Source organism: Galeopterus variegatus, unplaced genomic scaffold (assembly GCF_000696425.1).
Source record: "Galeopterus variegatus unplaced genomic scaffold, G_variegatus-3.0.2 Scaffold4400, whole genome shotgun sequence".
NCBI lineage: Eukaryota > Metazoa > Chordata > Mammalia > Dermoptera > Cynocephalidae > Galeopterus > Galeopterus variegatus.
Window position 1 is genome coordinate 81,497 of NW_007730511.1, and position 12,894 is coordinate 94,390.

Consider the following 12,894-nt stretch of genomic DNA (forward strand, 5'->3'; position numbering starts at 1 on the left):
CCCCCCTCCATCCCCCATCCCTGCCCCTCAGTCACTGGAACTGACCGAACACGTGCTTGGCGCGAGAAGGTGGAATGGGGTCAGGTTACTTGGTGCCGCATCCCCTTTTCCTCTGTGCATGCATCCCTCCTGTTCCTCCCCCGGTGACTCAGCACCCCGTTTGTGAGCCAGGACGGGTGGCAGGAATGGGGTTCAGCCTCGTGAGGGGAGCCTGCCTGTCTCCAGCCGGAGCACGGGTGCGCGGACAAGCAGAGACAGCTGGCGCTGAGCGACAGCGCGGGCCAAGGCCAGGTTGGGGGGGAGGGGAAAGAGGTGTGTGTAGGGGGATGGTATTTATAGCTCAGCAGCGGGGGCCGAAACCCAATCCCCGCTTTCTGCTGGGATGTAGCTGGAAAGACTCCGGAGGAAGAGCGGATGTAGGGCCAAGGTGCAGGATGGCGCTCAGCCTGCCCGGGGCAAAGCGGGTTACCTCTGGGGCCTCACCGCAGGTTCCACTTCCTTTTCTGGGTATTTGGAAACCGTCACCCCGCCATTTCTATGTGGGAAGGGAGGATCGCGAGTCTCGCGGACTTGGGGCTTCAGGGGTTAAGTTCGCACTGGCAAGGACGGAGCCTAAGGCAGCGAGTGCCCCAGTGCCCACAACCCTTATTGCCCGCCCCTGCCGTCTGCTCTTACCAGCATTATCGCTGCTATTTCTGTGCGGGCTGACACGGTGGATGAAGGTGGTGAGGACACCCAGAGTGCACGGGTAGAGGTGGGGAGAGGAGCCAGATGGGATTTAAAGGTGAGGGGAGAGGACATCCTGATGGCCAGCTGATAACAGATGGGAAGGCTGAGATACCTCTGCATCCCACAGGAAAGAAAAGGGGAGAAGGTTATATGAAACTCTACTTGTTCATCCTCCAAGCAAAGAATTAATCAAGTAGGGGGGCTCTAGCTATAAACTCATAGTTCTGGAAAACCTTCTGCCCCTTCTCAGGCTCTTGAGAAGCTGGATTTGTAGGCAGTAGGCATCAGGAGCAGCTGAAAAGTCTCTTATCCTTGTCTTCAGTTACCACATGTCTCGTGTGCACTTGCCCTCTCTGTTCTCCCTGTGTGTCCTGACTGTGGCAGGGTCATATGGAGCCACAGCTCTCACCTGACAAATTTCCCACTGGGAAGTAGTCTAAGGGGTTGGCCTGCCCTCCTCTGTGCTTCCAGTTGAGGAATCCTGTACAGGGGAGCTTTGGGCAGGCTGCCAGCCTCTTCTGACCTCTCCCCAGACCCAAGCCTGCACTCTTGCCAACTGAATCATTCTAGCTGGTAGGTGATAGGGTGGGAGAGATGCCCAGGAAGTGAGGACTTGTAGATATGGGGCTTATGCTGTGTCCCCCCTCTTATCCCTCAGCGTGAATGCATCTCAGTCCATGTGGGGCAAGCAGGTGTCCAGATGGGCAATGCCTGCTGGGAGCTCTACTGTCTGGAACATGGGATTCAGCCCGATGGGCAGATGCCCAGTGACAAGACCATTGGTGGAGGGGACGACTCCTTCACCACCTTCTTCTGTGAAACTGGAGCTGGAAAACATGTGCCCCGGGCAGTTTTTGTGGATCTGGAGCCCACTGTTATTGGTGAGTGGAAGAGGGGGCAAAATTGGGGGGCGGGGTGTAGAGAGTGCCTCAAAACTTCTCTCTGGACAGAGTGTGTCTAGATCTGGCTTTCCTGGCCCTGAAAATTCCTAGTCCTATTTGAAGCTGAAGACAAGCTGATCTCAGGCTGACCCACACAAGTCTGGGTTTGTCATATTCTGCTATCTCAGCCTGGCAGAAGGATGAGCTCTTCCATATATCTAGCCACAGCTACCACCCTGGGGGAGGTCCCTGATGAGCACAGCCTTGTGGTTTTTGCCCTAACAATGTGGTTTATGCCCTTCCAGATGAGATCCGAAATGGCCCATACCGACAGCTCTTTCATCCAGAACAGCTCATCACTGGAAAAGAGGATGCCGCTAACAACTATGCCCGTGGTCACTATACCATTGGCAAGGAGATCATCGACCCGGTACTGGACCGGATCCGCAAGCTGGTGAGAATTTGGCATGGAAAGGATGGAGCTTTTGAGCCTGTGCTTGTGGTCAGGAACATTTTTTTCAGATCCATTTCAGGGATTCATCTTTAACTGTATGTGTTCCAGGGTGTGATACTAATATGGATATTCATTGGTCTTTGCCCTGAATTCTGAATTTTTTTTTTTTTTTTTTTTTTGGCAGCTGGCCAGTACAGGGCTCTGAACCCTTGATCTTGGTGTTATAACACTATGCTCTAACCACCTGAGCTAACCAGCCAGTGCTTCTGAAATATTTTAGGCTGTATGGAGCCAGAAGATAGAGTTCCTCAGGCCCCTCACCTACCTACATTGCTCTTTCTCTTTCTTGCCTTTCAGTCTGACCAGTGCACAGGACTTCAAGGTTTCCTGGTGTTCCACAGCTTTGGAGGGGGCACGGGCTCTGGCTTCACCTCGCTCCTGATGGAGCGGCTCTCTGTTGACTATGGCAAGAAATCCAAGCTGGAGTTCTCCATCTACCCAGCTCCCCAAGTGTCCACAGCCGTGGTTGAACCCTACAACTCCATCCTGACCACCCACACCACCCTGGAGCACTCAGACTGTGCCTTCATGGTGGACAACGAGGCCATCTATGACATCTGCCGCCGCAACCTGGACATCGAGCGCCCAACCTACACCAACCTCAACCGCCTCATCAGCCAAATCGTCTCCTCCATCACAGCTTCTCTGCGCTTCGACGGGGCCCTCAATGTGGACTTGACAGAGTTCCAGACCAACCTGGTGCCCTACCCTCGCATCCACTTCCCCCTGGCCACCTACGCACCAGTCATCTCTGCAGAGAAGGCCTACCATGAGCAGCTGTCGGTGGCAGAGATCACCAATGCCTGCTTCGAGCCTGCCAACCAGATGGTGAAGTGTGATCCCCGGCATGGCAAGTACATGGCCTGCTGCTTGCTGTACCGCGGAGATGTGGTGCCCAAGGATGTCAACGCCGCCATTGCCGCCATCAAGACCAAGCGCAGCATCCAGTTTGTGGACTGGTGCCCCACAGGCTTCAAGGTTGGTATCAACTACCAGCCGCCCACTGTGGTGCCTGGAGGTGACCTGGCCAAGGTGCAGCGTGCCGTGTGCATGCTGAGCAACACGACCGCCATCGCCGAGGCCTGGGCCCGCCTGGACCACAAGTTTGACCTGATGTATGCCAAGAGGGCGTTTGTACACTGGTATGTGGGCGAGGGCATGGAGGAGGGTGAGTTCTCTGAGGCCCGGGAGGATATGGCTGCCCTGGAGAAGGATTACGAGGAAGTAGGCATCGACTCCTATGAAGATGAGGATGAGGGAGAAGAATAGAACAGTTGTCTGGAGCCTATTTACTATGTTTATTGCAAAATTCTTTCGAAATAAACAGTCTCTTTGCACGGTTTCTTGTCCCCTCTGTGAGTGCTTGAGCTTCTGCTGCCTTCCCCTTTTTGTGCTGCTGCTGCTGCTGCTGCTGCTGCTGCCGCCCTGGCTATTTGCTGCTCGTGACCCTTTTCCCTTCCAGGGCTGAAGGTGAGGCCTGCCAAGGGGCCTTTGCCAGGCCCAAGAAGCAGGACTCCAGGGACCTTGATGTAAGGTCCTGGGACACCCAGGAGAGGGAGGCAATGAGGGCCAAATCCTGGACCTGTCTGTCCAGCCACAAACTACTGAAGGATACAAATCTTCACTTCCTTTCCAAGTAGGAGTAATTTGTGTATCGGAGAGTTGGACTGCTACTCTATTCTTCCTGCTGCTTCTGCATTCACCAACTCTGGAAGGAAGGCTTGGCCCAGACTCCTCTCTGCGTTATAAGGTTTTGGGAATGGGGTTAGCCTGGCCCAGAGTTCCTGGGCATGGAGCCACATCATAAGCTTGGGGGATGGGTGGGAACAAGGGCAGGCTCCTAGAGCTGTTTGTGATACTTCACCTCCCGGTAGCTTTGCATGGCTTACTGTCCGTCTTGCTGCTTGGCTGGGGCTGGGGCTGTGTCATTAAAACTCAGGTCATCTCCTCTGTGTGTGCTTTCTTTCTGGCCTAGCCTCTGTGCTAGCTGGTGGGAGCCTCCTGCCAGGGCCCTAGGGAAAATCTCAACTCTGCTAATAGGCACCCCAGGACCCACAATAACATCAGCATATAGGGGTGGGCATGGTTGGGGGGAGGAAGCTTCGATCTCAGGAGCAGTAGATGCCAAACCTGCCCTTTCCTCCACTCCCTGGTGATTCAGGGACACAGTGCCCTTTCCTGGGGAACAGGTTTCAAGCCCAGCTAAGGCAGGGCCCCTGTTTACTCACCAGTGTAGACAGGAAGTGGCAGCTGGATACTGTCACACCACACTAGCCTCATTAATCATTAACCATGTGTGAGCTAGAACTATCAGACAGACATGGGCCAAAATGGCTGCCAATTCCACTCCCCTTGCCCCAAGGCTGAGGGTGGGAGCCCTGTTATGTAGCTGTCCCAAAGCTTCCTCAGATGCCTGTACCCACAGGCCCTTGCCTGGCAAACCGGCTGGACTGCTTTGACTAATCCACCCACCCCTTGGGAATGAAGGAAGGAAAGAACTAGTTGAGTCTGATTTTAGGGGGCCCTGTTCCCAGTTCTTGGCCCAGGTAAAAGCCAATGCAAGCCAGAGCAGCTTTAAGTTTTTGACTAAGACAAGCTAGAAGAACGGCCCACTGTCAAACAGCCAGATCTAAGGTAAGGACACCTACCTTCTTACACGGAATGATGGAAGTCACACCACTGCTGACTCTTCACTGGTCCCAAGCTGTTTCCTTGGAAATGGCAACCATACTTTAGGCCCCTTGCGCCTCTTCTGTCACTCCAGAAACACTGAGACTAACATCCACGCCAATCTGCTTTGACTTTATTTTTTGGAGGCAGAACATGATGTGAGCTCAGCAGTCCTGCTCAGAGCCATATTCTATCAGTTTCCCTTTCCCCCACTCCCACCCCGACTCAATCAGGCACCTTGCCCAGGTATTGCTCTTGGCGGTAAGAACAGAAGAGCAGATGTAGTACTGAGATGATGGTCCCCATCCCCGTCCCCAACTATAAAAGAGCAGTCCTGGATAGAATGGATGGAGATTCCAATGATGGATGAGAGCCTCTTTCCAAGGCATAAAGGGGCCACCTTGTCAATGTGGCCACTGGTTTGTTCAGATTTGGGTAGTGTGCTGGCCAGCAGCTTGGGGCTGCAGTGCCTCCAACTGACTGAGGAGGAGAGGAATGTGAGGGCGCTGCTGGGGGTCCACAGTCATCATCGAAGCCAGCAGCTGCCGCAATGCTGAAGAATGCCTGTGGAGAGAGGAAGGCAGGGTGACTGGAGGACACTTATCCCCCTTGGTAAGGCTCCAACTCAGCTAATACCAGGGAGAAGTCAAATTCCTGGTGCCCCTCTTTTTGCTCACCTTGAGCTTGGTGGGATGCTGAGTTGGTTCTGCACAGCAAGGGCCACACTATCACCCTTCTGGAACACCATGTCATAAGGGCCTTCCCCAAACATCATGGCATATAGCACGCAGCCTAGGGACTGAGCACAACTTGTTTAGTCCCTGTGAGGAGACCAACGGAGGTGACATTGCTCCCCCTGCTGACCTCAACCACATTGGACCACCAGGGCTCAGAGAAACAGCCAGTTAGCTGGAGGCCTCTGAAGCCCTTGCTTAGCCACTGCCTTCAGCACTGACACTGAGCTGTAACCCCCTCTTCATGGACAGGGTTAATATCACTTCCTGTGCAGCTGAGTACAGTATCAGTGACAGTTCCCAGGAAGGAAGTTGAGGGGGATGGGGACATAGTGGGGTTCCTGGGGCCCCATATAACGGAAACCAAAGACCTACTCCTCTACTCCCTAGTAGGTACAGAACCACACCCTTCCCCACCTAGATTCCCACCCACAGGTTCCTCACCCAGACATCAGTCCGCTCATCGATAACACAGTCACTCTGCACGGAGAACAGCTCCGGGGCCCGGTAGGAGATGGTGCACCGCTGGGCTGCCCAGTCCTGGAACAGTGGCCCCAGAGCTCAAAAGTGGGGCACAGGCTACTGTCATGTGACCAGATTGAGGCACGTACCAGAAGGGGTTGGGGAACAGGTGGGCAAGTATCAGAATGGTTTGGGGACTGGGGAACAGGATGGAGACTCTCTTACCTGCAGGGCCAGGGCCTGACGGGAGCCCTCCACATGAATGTATGCTTGATTCATGGAACCCAAGTCCATTAAAACTGGCTGCCCCTCATCTCCAATCAAGATATTGGTGGGTTTCAGGTCCCTGTAAGGAAGTGGAAATGACACATGAGCATCCCTGGACAGGGAGGCTGGAATCCCAGGGAGCAAAGGAATCATGGAGGCTGTTTCTTAGGAGAAGAGCTCAGACCTCCCATTTCTCTTGGTGAGGATTTTCCTCTCAGCCCGAGCCAAGTACACAGGGCCCTCCCACTGACCTGTGGGCATAACCCTTGGCATGAATGGCCTCAAGGCCTCTGCAGATACCCAGCAGCAGCTGAAGGATTTGATCCTCAGTCAGGAAGTTGCCTTTGTCCTTCAGCCTTTCTATCTCATTCCACAGCGTACCTCTCTGCAACACAAGTGTCCCCACAGTTGGAGAGGTTTTTGGAGCCTCTGCTCCCTGGGCCTGATCCCTTCCCTATGTCAAAGCCTATTAGCCGTTTCACCACACACACCTCAAACCCCACAGTCCTATTTGGGCTCCTCTAAACCCTCAAATGTGAAGTGACCAAACCCAGGACATGGCCCTTGCTTCCTAACACACTTGACTGCTCACACAGCCCTTGGTGGGTGGCTTTGTTTCAACCTGCTCCATAACTAGGAGTCTTTCTTACCTTAAAGAAGGGTAGCAGCAGCCAGGCTTCATGCTTAGCGCCCCGCTCCCTCAGACAGTAAGCCACAAGGCGAAGGATGTTGGGGTGATGGAAGAGGCGATGCATATCCGCTTCTCGCTGGGCCTCCTCCCGGTCCTGTTGCTCATGACACAGGATTCGCTTCAGGGCGTAGAAGTGTCCATCATGTAACCCCTCCACTAGATCCACATAGCTGAACCCACTGTGGGCCAAAGGGGTCAGTGAAGGACCATGGTCATCTCCCACATGGCTTGGACCCAGAGGAATTCCCAGGGGTGTTGGGGAGTGTCTCTCCCATTTAGTAGAAACCCTCCCAAGATATGGCTCTGAGAGGTCTGAAGATTATCGCAGTTTGAGATCCTCAAGAGCAGGGACATAGAAATTTTTGAGGTCCCACGGTCATAACACAGTGCTCTGCACTTGACAGATGCTCAATAAATATTAAATGAATAATAGTCAATATTTATCACGTGCTTAAGAACCAGGCACGTCTGGGTGAGACATTTTATATACATTATCACAATTAATCCTCACAACTCCATCAGTGAGGCATGGCAATCATCTCCATTACGCAGATGAAGAAACCGTGGTTTATCAAGGTCACTCAAAGCGTATCTAAGAGGCCTGGTTCCAGATCCACTTTCTTGACCACCATGCAGCTAGGCTCTGTCAGGCCAGTTAGGGATAGCGATAAAACCCTTGTGCCCCTATCATGTGCAAACGGCTGTCCCTCAACGACCATAACCCTGCGGACTAGCTAAGTGATTCTGAAACACTCACCCCTCCCCCAGTTTCTGGATGAAGAGGTAACGCTTATTGTCAATGATGACAGTTCCCCGAGAGCAGACACACAACGCGTGGCCCATAGTGTCTCAGTCATCCTCCTCAAGGACGGTCTGAGGATGAAGGTTTAGTACAGGGTGAGTGGGCTTTTCCAGGCGATGAGTTGGGGGCACAGAAGATCATGCTGGAAGAAAAAGAACAGCAGAGTCCCGGGTCCAGCACAATCCGGACGAGCCCTGAAGTACCGATGGGGACAGTTCAGGCCCAGGTCTCGGAACCTATATTCCCGAGAAAACCGGCCCTGGCGACGCCAGCTCCAACAAGGCTGGGGTCGGGCGCCTTAAAGCCTCAGGCCACGCAGCGACGACCAGGCTACTTTCCCCAACCTCAGCCCACCCTTGGGCGTCCCCCGCTCCCACGCCCACCAGGCCGCAAAGGTAGGGCATAGGGTAGTTTCAGAGTAGGTGTGAGGCTCAGGCCCACCCCTTGCAGAGCCCTCACCGGCCACGGCGCGCAATGCCCAGGGTCGGCTAGCCCGAACCCACCACTGACCTGGCTCTGGCGGGAGAGAAGCGCCAGCGACCGGAAGCAATGCTTACATCATCAGTCCGCGCCAGCGCAACTGTCCGCGTTTTCCTAGCAACCGCTGAGCATCAGGACGATGTGGGGGCGCGGAGCCGAGTGGCCCGGGGCGGGATAGGACTGGGGTGGACGGGTCCCAGGACCCGGGTGAAGGTTCCCTACCAAGCCTTCAGTAGGGGTCAAGACGCGGGCACCTGCGCCAAAGGGGAGCAAAGCCGGGCTCGGCCCGAAGCCCCCAGGACCTCCATCTCCCAATGTCGGAGGTAGGAGGCTTCATACCTCCCACACGCTGGGGCCAGAAAGCGGTCGACCAGTCCAGCCCGGAAAGGGATGCAGGGAAGGGCGGTTGCTGGCGGACTGGACTCCTGAAGCTCTGATCAGTCCAAGCTTTGGGGCTCTGGCCACTACCCTAGTCTCAGTGGTTAAGAGCTCAGGCTCTTGAACCAGACTGACAGTTTCTAAAGCCAGGCTTTAATAGCCTACTAGTTGTGTAACCTCGGGCAGGTTACTTAACCTCTTGGATCTTCAGTTTTTGTAACTGTAAAATAGTTATAATTGTACCTCAGTTTAAGTGCATGAACCGTGGGACCGGACTAACTAGTTCAGATCCCAGCTCTACTAAACTAGTTGTGTGATCTTGGATGGGCTGTTTAACTGTCCTTCAGTTTCTCATCTGTAGAATGGAAGTGATAGTTATCTACTTTACGGAGTCGTTTGAAGATTAAATGAGATATAAAGTGCTTAGCTGACACATAGACCTCAGTGTTAATAAACAGTAATAGTAACTATTATTACTTATTACCCTGACGGTCACATCCCAGGCTTGGAACTGTGAAGACGGAAGGAGTGGAAATTCACAAATTACCAAGTCTTGGCACTAAGCAGTTGTCCTTGACATCTCTTGCCTAGGCCGAAGGGATAAGTTTCAAAGGGGTGCACTCCCAAAGATGGAATGGCCGGCCGGGAAATAGGACTCTCCAGGGAAAATGTCTGTCTTGCAACCTGGTTCCCCACTTCCACACCCCTGATTGCCATGAAGATTTTCCTACAGTTTCTTTTGATTCTGAACCTGTTTTAGCCCTTTGGTTCTGGCATTTATTCATCGAGATTTAACCTGCTGTGTGCCAGGCCCTGTAAGCTGAGAATTCAAGATGGACAAGGCGCTCTCCACCCTCAGGGAGCCGTCTAGTACAGCAGTGCTTTTCAATCTTCAATGTGCTTAGAAGCGCCTTGGAACACTGTTAAAATAAAAATTCTGATTCTTTAGATCTGAGGTAGGACCTGAGATTCTGCATTTCTAACAAGCTCCCAGGTGACGCTGATGAAGCTTGTTCGTGAACTGCACTTAAGAGTAGCAAGACGTAGGGATTTTACAAACTGGTAGAGTGGCGGGTGGCCGCAGGCTGGAGGCCAAGACCAGGCTAACCATCTGGCAGCTTGAGGTGGTCTCCGCCCCTTTGCTCGATGAGGTTCCCTCCTAGGAATCCGACACGTGACGGTCGGCCCGCCGTCTCAGACTAGAGGAGCCCTGCAAGCGCCATGGCTCCCGAGAAGCCACCCTGTCTTCCCTCCCTGCTGCTGCCTCTCCTGACGCTGCTGTTACCCCAGGTAAGATAAGACGGCTGGGTGCGGTGAGGCGGGATCAGATCCGGCGGATGAGAGAAAGTCGGAATAACAAAACAGCAGGCAGGGCTAGTTCCCTCTCCTTTGCCCTTGGTAGACGCTGATCCTCACTCCAGACCTCTGCTGAGCACAGTCTCTTTCCCTTTGCAGGCAGACACTCGGTCGTTCGTAGTGGATAGGGATAACGACAGGTTCCTCCTGGACGGGGCCCCGTTCCGCTACGTGTCTGGCAGCCTGCACTATTTTCGGGTACCGCGGGTGCTTTGGGCAGACCGGCTTTTCAAGATGCGATTGAGCGGCCTTAACGCCATACAGTTGTAAGAAGTACCCGCGAGAGCCGTGGAGGGAAGGGATTACTCTTCCTACCGCCCTCTTAGGAAGTGGGTCTGGACGGGAAGAATGGCTCGGTTTGAAGAGGGGTTAAAGCTCTAGGGCTCCTAGGCCAAGGGTGGGAAAGAGCGAACCGGGACTTTCTTCCAACTGCTTCTGGGAGATTCCCTGCAAGGCCTGAGACCTTAGGCCTCCCTGGCATCTCCCCACCTTGGACCCTGTTAACCTCTTCCTTTCTCAGTTATGTGCCCTGGAACTACCATGAGCCACAGCCTGGGGTCTATAACTTTAATGGCAGTCGGGACCTCATTGCCTTTCTGAATGAGGCAGCTATAGCGGACCTGTTGGTCATACTGAGACCAGGACCTTACATCTGTGCAGAATGGGAGATGGTGAGTTAGTTGGAGAAGGGGTAGAACCAAAGCCACCCATGTGCCTAGACCCCTCCCATCTGCCCACACTCTAGGGCCATTCCAGCACTACACGCATCTCCCTCCCTTCTTTCCTTCCAACTGCACCCCTAAACAACAAAACCTACATGTTTCTGTGTCGTCTTTATGTTTGTCTCAGGGGGGTCTCCCATCTTGGTTGCTTCGAAACCCTAAAATTCATCTGAGAAGCTCAGATCCAGGTGAGTTGAGACAAAAGATTTAATACAGAAGAAAGCAAACACAAAAGGATGGGTCATTTGGGTGCCAGAAACAGAAGAGACTATCCTCAGATTGAGCTCATTCATTCAAATATTTATTGTTTTCTTCCTGCCAAGCAGGATGCTAGAAACTGGAGGACCATACATACCCAGTCCCTGTGCAGTAGAGCTTATAATATAATGGAAGAGACAGATTTAAAATCAACAACAACAACAAAACCTATAAATAATATTACTGCAAGCTGTAAAAATACTATGCAAGAAAATAAACAAGGAGTTGAGATAGTGAATAACAGAGAGGGCCTCTTTTCAGTAGGGCAGTTAGAAAAGACTTTTCTGAAAAGGAGATATTTCAGTTGACTTCTAGGGAAGGGAAAACACTGGTCATGTGAAAAGTGAGGCAATAACATTGCAGGTAGAGGGAACAATATATTCTAAGACCAGAAATGGGAAAGAACATGGGATGATTGAGGAACTGAAAGCAGACCAGCATCGCTGGAGCATAGTGGGTAAGGGAGACAGAAGTATGACTTGAAATTGGAGATGAGAAAGAGATAGTTGATGCAAGGTTTTGTAGGCCATTGTAAGGGGTTTGCATTTTTTTTTTTTTCTTTTAAAGATAACCGGTAAGGGGATCTTAACCCTTGGCTTGGTGTTGTCAGCACCGCACTCTCCCAAGTGAGCCACAGGCCGGCCCTTATCTATTGACTTTCTAATTATACCACTTTGCATTATACTTTTAGTGGTGAGTATAGAGACTACAATGAACTTTAAATTTTCACACCACTGTCAAAACCTTAAAACAATATTTACCATTTACCCCACCCCTACTCTCATCCTTTACATTATGATTTTCATATATTTATTTATTTTTTAAAAGATGACCGGTAAGGGGACCTTAACCCTTGGCTTGGTGTTGTCAGCACTACGCTCAGCCAGTGAGTGAACCGGCCATCCCTATATAGAATCCAAACCCGTGACCTTGGTGTTATCAGCACCGCACTCTCCCGAGTGAGCCACGGGCCAGCCCTAGGGGTTTGCATTTTATTCAAAGTACAGAGGAAAGCCATTGAAAGAATTTAACCAGAGATGTGACATGATCTGATTCATTTTATATTACTTTAGTCCAGATGTGGAGAATGGACTGAGGGGAGCAAGGATGGAGGTGGAGAACCTAATTGGGAGACTGTTACTATAGTTGGGGACAGAGATGATGGTGTCTGGTCTAAGGTGATGGTGGAAATGGAGAGAAAAGAGTAGAACTGAGATACGGTTTGGAGATAAAAGTCACCAAAACTTGATAGATTTTGATTAGAAGTGCAGGGGTAGGGAGTAGGGTCAGGAAAGAAAAGAATCAAGTTGCTGGCCAGTCAAGATGGTGGTGCTATTTACTGACATAGGGAAGACAAAGAAGACTAAGGATGGTAGATGAACAACTTTGGGAGGAAAAACAATAATTTTGTTCTGGTCATGTTAAATTTTTATCAAAGTCACACTTAAGTGAGGATATTAAGTAAGCAAAAGGATGTGTGAGTGTGAGCTCAGTGTAGGGATGTGAGCTAGAGATATAAATTTGGAAGTCATAAGTTTAAAGATGGCATTTAATTCCATGGGTATTAACATATCACCTGGGGAAAGAGTATACAGAAAGATAAGATGAAAACTCAGGGCCGGCCTGTGGCTCTCTCCGGAGAGTGTGGTGCTGATAACACCAAGGCCATGGGTTCGGATCCCTATATAAGGATGGCTGGTTAGCTCACTTGGGAGAGCGTGGTGCTGACAACACCAAGTCAAGGGTTAAGATCCCCTTACCGGATGGAAAGGACATTCTTGGGGGGGAGGGGAGAGAGGGAGGAGGGCGGGAAGTGTCGGTGGTGGGCCATAATAATCATATACATTGTATATTGACAAAATAAAAAATTAAAAAAAAATAAATAAATAAAAAAAATAAAAAAAAAAAAAAAAAAAAAAAAAAAAAAAAAAAAAAAAAAAAAAAAAAAAA

General features: G+C 51.5%; 3 protein-coding genes across 4 annotated transcripts in view; 2 read left to right on the forward strand and 1 right to left on the reverse strand.

Annotated features, from left to right (window-relative positions):
- LOC103602998 (tubulin alpha-4A chain) overlaps window positions 1–4,071 on the forward strand; it is a 17,489-nt gene extending 13,418 nt beyond the window's left edge. The window contains exons 3-5 of the mRNA XM_008587456.1: window positions 1,388–1,610; window positions 1,916–2,064; window positions 2,422–4,071. Coding sequence (XP_008585678.1) covers window positions 1,388–1,610; window positions 1,916–2,064; window positions 2,422–3,393 — 1,344 coding nt within the window. The 3' untranslated portion in view covers window positions 3,394–4,071. The remainder of the gene's footprint in view (window positions 1–1,387; window positions 1,611–1,915; window positions 2,065–2,421) is intronic.
- Window positions 4,072–4,905: 834 nt separating this feature from the next.
- On the reverse strand, window positions 4,906–8,287 carry STK16 (serine/threonine kinase 16). 2 transcript variants are annotated; one of them, XM_008587460.1, is made up of 8 exons: window positions 8,261–8,287; window positions 7,706–7,892; window positions 6,908–7,127; window positions 6,509–6,642; window positions 6,216–6,336; window positions 5,973–6,068; window positions 5,472–5,593; window positions 4,906–5,358 (listed from the first exon to the last, which is right to left on the reverse strand). In XM_008587460.1, exons 2-8 carry the CDS (start codon window positions 7,789–7,791, stop codon window positions 5,220–5,222), a joined length of 918 nt encoding a protein of 305 aa, XP_008585682.1. In that variant the 5' UTR covers window positions 7,792–7,892; window positions 8,261–8,287; the 3' UTR covers window positions 4,906–5,219. The 2 variants fall into 2 exon arrangements, with proteins under 2 accessions (XP_008585682.1, XP_008585681.1); XM_008587459.1 differs by lacking the exon at window positions 8,261–8,287 and having other exon boundaries at window positions 7,706–7,926.
- A 241-nt stretch (window positions 8,288–8,528) lies between these two features.
- GLB1L (galactosidase, beta 1-like) overlaps window positions 8,529–12,894 on the forward strand; it is an 11,376-nt gene continuing 7,010 nt past the window's right edge. The window contains exons 1-5 of the mRNA XM_008587462.1: window positions 8,529–8,553; window positions 9,772–9,898; window positions 10,064–10,230; window positions 10,485–10,635; window positions 10,814–10,874. Coding sequence (XP_008585684.1) covers window positions 9,830–9,898; window positions 10,064–10,230; window positions 10,485–10,635; window positions 10,814–10,874 — 448 coding nt within the window. The 5' untranslated portion in view covers window positions 8,529–8,553; window positions 9,772–9,829. The remainder of the gene's footprint in view (window positions 8,554–9,771; window positions 9,899–10,063; window positions 10,231–10,484; window positions 10,636–10,813; window positions 10,875–12,894) is intronic.

What these genes read in the sequence shown, in the direction of transcription:
- STK16 (XM_008587460.1), bottom strand. Translation starts at nt 7,791, where the DNA reads ATGGGCCACGCGTTGTGTGTCTGCTCTCGGGGAACTGTCATCATTGAC. An exon ending in ATCCAGAAACTGGGGGAGGG is followed by an intron (nt 7,128 to 7,705) that starts GTGAGTGTTTCA and finishes TTTGGCCCACAG; the next exon opens with TGGGTTCAGCTATGTGGATC. An exon ending in TGCTGCTACCCTTCTTTAAG is followed by an intron (nt 6,643 to 6,907) that starts GTAAGAAAGACT and finishes CTTGTGTTGCAG; the next exon opens with AGAGGTACGCTGTGGAATGA.